Source organism: Coregonus clupeaformis, chromosome 28 (assembly GCF_020615455.1).
Source record: "Coregonus clupeaformis isolate EN_2021a chromosome 28, ASM2061545v1, whole genome shotgun sequence".
Classification (NCBI taxonomy): domain Eukaryota; kingdom Metazoa; phylum Chordata; class Actinopteri; order Salmoniformes; family Salmonidae; genus Coregonus; species Coregonus clupeaformis.
In genome coordinates, this window is record NC_059219.1 from 33,537,347 (window position 1) to 33,543,056 (window position 5,710).

Here is a 5,710-nt window from a genome sequence, read left to right on the forward strand (position 1 = left end):
AACTAGAAATACCACCTTCCTCACTTGGTTATGAACACAGCATTATATCAACTGTCGATCCTTGATAATGGCGCCAATGAGAACAAAGAGGGGGAGTATCCTAAGTTTAAAAGTGGGGTATTAATCATCTCATTGGCTGACCTGTATTTAATGACCACGCAATCCTGACCAATTACAACTACCACCAAGCCATATTATGTAAATTGGGGTTGTCCCTGTTGAATGGCGTAATAGCTGGCCAATAGTATGATTAAAAACAGAGAGACTTAATATTTATGTAGAAGAAGGCGTATCTTAGAAAGGGGGTTGGGTGCGAAGTAACATGGTGGTTTAGTTATCGCCTATCAGCCATAGACAGAACAAGGTTGGAGTGACTGAGAGCTTGAGTGTTCGGCTTTTTATTTTCAGTTTTCCTTTGTTTTTGAGCTTTCGTTTGTCTTCAAAATGGAGATGGAGAAGAGGATCAGTTTGGAGTTGAGGAATAAGACCCCAGCCGAGGTATAGTATTATGTATTTATTTATTTCCGAATGCATTTTGTGAAGGATGACGACTCAACCATGGATGCGAAATGACGATGCTCGATACTCTTTAGCTAGCTACGTTATAGTATATAACTGGCGTGCCAACAAAATATCTGATAATAAATCACATATGGGTGGTTACTACGAATAGGATGCGGTAGAAATCGATTCGGACTAAAATGGGATCAGAACATTGATGGTGGCGCGACTTGTTCTGGCTGAGTTAGCGATACCAAGGGCATCAGCTAGCTAGCTACATGTAGCTAGCGCCAATGCTGGCTAGCTAGACTCCTAACCAGTAGTTAGTTAATGGAGTTCATTTTTTCCCAACCCAAATAATGGCGATGTTAAGAATGAGCAAACACTATTGGTAGCCAACATGGACTGTAGTAGCCTAGCTAGTTAGCCAGCAATAACCTATCATAAATTATCCCGGACCCTGGACTTGCTAGCGTAGAGCCGACCAGCTCCACGATTTGTTTTGAAGAACACAATGGAGTTGTTTGCGCATACTGAATCAAATTGGCTTGTGTGAAAGTAGTGTTTACTTGGTATTTTGAACAGCGAACTAACTGAATGTGCCTTCTCCGCAAATACAAGGTTATAAATCACATAGCTAATTAAAATATGTACACATCTCTGGAATGCATTTCATGCAACCTATGCGCCCGCGTGGCGTTTTGCAAGATAAAGTTGTGCGGAATGCCGCCCATCGTTGTGGGGATAATAACTTTATAGCCTGGTGTTATTCAACACTTATTCGTGAATCAAATGTTGCATCGGTCGATATGAAGTGCTATGAACGTGTTGGCCAATTGCTGTACGCTGAGCCGTTGACTTTGTAAGGGATATGAATAGCACATGATACATTTAAACCTCACCAAGAAATGTTACTTTATGGCTAGCCAACTAGGTCCGCTAGTAGTTAGTGTTACTTTGTAGTTAGATATCGTTGCTTGCCATAGTTCGCGCTACAGTAACAGTTAATGACTCTTCTCTGACTGGGGATAGTGACCTCGCGCACTCTATGATCATGAGCTAACTTTAGTATAATGAGGTGGAGTTGCAGGCAGGAAGGATGTTGACATTCTCAAGCGTAATTGAAAACGAATACTAGTATGCTACGTTCTAAACGGGCATTTATTAATATATCTATTTCTTGCACAATATAGCAACAAGTTCATAAAAACAAACTCAATGATTCTGTATCATTTACAAGTAATTCAAATTGTTCCACAGGTGGCTGAGCTGGTGGTGGACAACTGTAGGTCCAGTGATGGAGAGGTGGAAGGGCTGTCAGATGACTACAAGGAGCTGGAGTTTCTCAGCATGGTCAATGTGGGGCTCACCTCCCTGGCTAAGCTGCCCTCGCTGCCCAAACTGCTCAAGGTGAGCAACATCTTCGGTCCATGGCCATATTTTGCCACGGGTCATGGAGAGGTTCAAATGGTTCACCCACAGTTTTGAATATTTAATACAAGTAAAATGTATTAATCAGTGTGTAGCTACATACTATAGTAGTCAGTTGGAGAACGTGTAAGATTTTAAGCCACATTTATTTGTTGACTATATACTTGTGAAAATAGTATTTTTTGAGATGAATCACTGTCTGTCCTCTTCAGCTGGAGATCAGTGATAACATGATTGTTGGAGGTCTGGACCAGCTGTCTGAGAAGTGTCCCAACCTGACCTACCTCAACCTGAGTGGGAACAAGATTAAGGAGCTCAGCACTGTGAAGCCTCTGGTAAGGGAACCCCCATAAACACCTGGTAGACCCAACAAAGTACTGTCCCCTTAATGGATTCCAACCATAATCATTATTACAGCATCACGTTGTGATTGCAGCAAAACCTGAAGAACCTGAAGAGTCTGGACCTGTACAGCTGTGAGATCACCACTCTGGAGGACTACAGGGAGAGTGTCTTTGAGCTGCTGCCACAGGTCACCTTCCTGGACGGGTACGACCACGAAGACAACGAGGTGCCAGACTCAGAGGCTGACGATGGTGAGCAACGACAGGGCTGGGGGCTGGGAGGGGACGGACTGGGGAAAGGCTGAGGGCTGGGTGGTAAGACTTGAGACTGTTCCCTTATCCTAGAGCATTACAAAGAATTAACCCATTGTTGTCCTCCCCACAGATGACAACGAGGGTCTAGACTCAGAGGCTGACGATGGTGAGCAACACAGGGCTGGGAGGGGCCGGACTGAGGAAAGGCGGGGAGGAAAGACTTAAGACGTGTGCCCTCGTCCTAGAGCATTACAAAGAATGAACCCAATGTTGTCCTCCCCACAGATGATGATGACGACCACACAGCCGGCCCCACCAGAGATGGGGAAGATGATGAGGATGAGGATGATGAGTGTTCAGAGGGTGAAGAGGTGGGACTGTCCTACCTGATGAAGGATGGCATTCAGGTAATCATTCATCCAAACCCATGTGCAGCTAACAATCCCAGTCTCTTAGATAATACACACCAGACAGTGTATAGTCCCTTAGAGGATACACACCGGACAGTCCCTTAGAGGATACACACCGGACAGTCCCTTAGAGGATGCACACCGGACAGTCCCTTAGAGGATGCACACCGGACAGTCCCTTAGAGGATGCACACCAGATGTCAATTTACATTTATTTCCTGATTCTACACGTTGAAAAGGCGCAGTTCGTTGAAGTTCAGTAAGTGATTACCACCCTTGGCGGTGTTGACAGAAAGCGGATGTTTCAGATTTTCAGGGATAGAGTATTTAACCTAACTTCCCCTTAAAAGGAAGTAGGGACTCCGCTTAGGTGTCTTTCTACACCTGCTACATTAGGTTAGGGGATTACCGCAGCCAACCGCTGCTTTCTAGCCATTGGCATGTTGGGTCTAAAAGGCCTACAGGAAAATAACTCCTAATCATGTTGATTGAAATGTTCTCTGGCCCTTAGGATGAGGAAGATGATGATGACTATGTTGAAGAGGAGGAGGAAGAGGATGGAGTAGGAGACCAGGGAGAGAAACGGAAGAGGGACACAGAGGACGAGGGAGACGACAGCGATGGTGATGCCGACTAGCCCCTCCCCCCTTCTGCCACAGCGCATGGGATCAGAACTAAGCTAGAAGAACAGGAAATCGTTTTTTGGATTCTTTATTTTTTATTTTTGTATACCATAGATATTACTGTAGAAGCTAAGTGTTTTCATTTATTTTATTTTTTATTTTATACATGTTCCATACAAAAAGGAAAGCGGTTTTGAATTCCATACAAAAAGTGCTTTTGTAACATCACAAATGTGGATGTGGGGTGGGCTATAGCGTCCAGACAAGGTGATTTTTAACTCTTGGCGAAATTTTCTGGTTGCATGTAGCGGCACGTTTGGCCCATTTCAAGTCAGTCTGGTTGTGATTGTCTGCTATGCTATGTTCACCCGTTAAAATCCCCTATTGTAAAGTCTTGCACCCGTCCCATTAGGGGAAAGCGTAGACCCTGTCTAGATTCTTGCCAACCTCGTTATTCTCCCAATACTTTAGTTGTCAAGTGAAAAGCTCAATGTGCTGTCTGGTTGACTCGTAGTAGGGTTTATATAAGAGGAGGCTGGTGGGAGGAGCTATAGGGAGACATGCTCTTTGGAATGGAATCAATGGAACGGTATCAGCCACATCAAACATATTGAAACCACACGTTTGACTCCGTTCCATTCTAGCCATTACAATGAGCCTGTCCTCCCACCAGCCTCCACTGGTTTATATGTAGATGTGTGGCCAACGAGTAATGTTTAACAGTGACCTGGGCAGAATGGAACCATAGTGCGTTGTTAGCCCTTCCTATTTGTTCACCTACACCACCCACAACCCCATATGTAACTTACCCGTGCTGTATTGTAGGGATTGCTGACTGTTTCCTCAGTACTTTGTTTAGGACCTGGGATTTGATACCTTAATAGTTTGTCAGATCATGTTGTCATCAATTCACTTTTTATTCCACAGTCAAACAGCCGATTTGTAAGGGTATTTTAAAAAATGTATTGTGTTAGGGCTTCAGATGACTCTGGGTGATGTAGTTTTCAGGTCTCTCTGGGTAATGTAGTTTTCAGGTCTCTTACTATAGTGCTGATCTTCATCAAGGAAGCACAAGAGGTGGGTTTAAAGAGCTCATTCATAATCAGGCTACACTGAGTTAATTTTGGACCAGTTTAGTGATATTCTAAAGCTCAGGTGGACCCAATCTCAGAAAGACGATAAACGGGAACGCAGTTAATCATCTCAAATCTGTCCAGAATCCAACTTGGTACCCTAAACTTCTGTCATCCCAATGAAAACCCCTTTTTTTCTGTTGTCTCCTTTTTGTTTGTTTGGAGTTTAATGGTTTTACTGAGCAAGAATTGTAAACTTGTTTGTATGACGATATGTAAATAGACCTTTGTTTTATCGTACTTTTCTGTGTAGTATTTGCTTATTTTTTTAAAACATGCAATATCTCTGTCCTTGTTAAGCGCAGGTCAGGGTGTAAAGCTTCAGACCCCGACGCTCAACATGGTTTATTTTTTGGCCTCCGCTTTTGACAAAGTCATGGTTTGGAATTTATGTTAATTAATCTTCTGAAGTGTTTTTAAATAAAATTAATTATGTTAATTCTTACAATATTATTCAACTTTTTTCCTTCGTTATTTAGCAGGCTTAGTATTAAAACATTACCCTCCAGATTAATAACACTGTTTCTGGTCATGGGTCAGTTTTATTCTTATGTCTAATGGATTTGTAACCCATCCGTAGGTCTGAACTCTGAAGAGAGGCCAGTTGAAGACCTTAACCAGATGGTGGTGCTATAGACCATAGTTTAACAAAGAAAGCCCAGTAAACCTCAATCCCATGGCAACGTTCAGCTCTCCTACAGTTCATTATGTATTGTGCTGGATTTGGTAGCTGAAAACTGAAAAGCCCCAGAAAAAACGGACACTAGCCCTAATATTAATCAGGTCATTATAAATGTTTTTGAACTGTCTAAATTTTAGAATTAAAGCGGCAATCAGCATATGAAACTAACAAAGCATTTTCCCGCCCCTGTTTTGTTAAAAAGCTGATTGATAGGGCTGGAGAAATGTCACCACTAAAATTCATAGCGCTATGGATGCAAGGACCATCCATAATATCTAAATTATAGTTCAGGCTATATAGTATATATTTACTTTGTTTATAAACATTGTAA

At 42.5% G+C, this 5,710-nt stretch overlaps 1 protein-coding gene across 2 annotated transcripts; it reads left to right on the forward strand.

The window, feature by feature from the left end:
• Positions 1-302: 302 nt before the first annotated feature.
• Positions 303-5,150, forward strand: LOC121543289 (acidic leucine-rich nuclear phosphoprotein 32 family member E). 2 transcript variants are annotated; one of them, XM_041853043.2, is made up of 7 exons: positions 305-498; positions 1,762-1,911; positions 2,145-2,267; positions 2,369-2,528; positions 2,662-2,697; positions 2,817-2,938; positions 3,453-5,150. In XM_041853043.2, the coding sequence occupies exons 1-7, from the start codon at positions 445-447 to the stop codon at positions 3,576-3,578; spliced, it is 771 nt and encodes a 256-aa protein (XP_041708977.1). In that variant the 5' UTR covers positions 305-444; the 3' UTR covers positions 3,579-5,150. The 2 variants fall into 2 exon arrangements, with proteins under 2 accessions (XP_041708978.1, XP_041708977.1); XM_041853044.2 differs by lacking the exon at positions 2,662-2,697 and having other exon boundaries at positions 303-498.
• Positions 5,151-5,710: the final 560 nt, after the last annotated feature.

Bases quoted from the DNA above. Each gene is read 5' to 3' on its own strand.
- LOC121543289 (XM_041853043.2), top strand. From the start codon at position 445: ATGGAGATGGAGAAGAGGATCAGTTTGGAGTTGAGGAATAAGACCCCA. The intron at 499-1,761 runs GTATAGTATTAT...ATTGTTCCACAG, and splicing joins GGAATAAGACCCCAGCCGAG to GTGGCTGAGCTGGTGGTGGA. The intron at 2,698-2,816 runs GTGAGCAACACA...TCCTCCCCACAG, and splicing joins AGACTCAGAGGCTGACGATG to ATGATGATGACGACCACACA.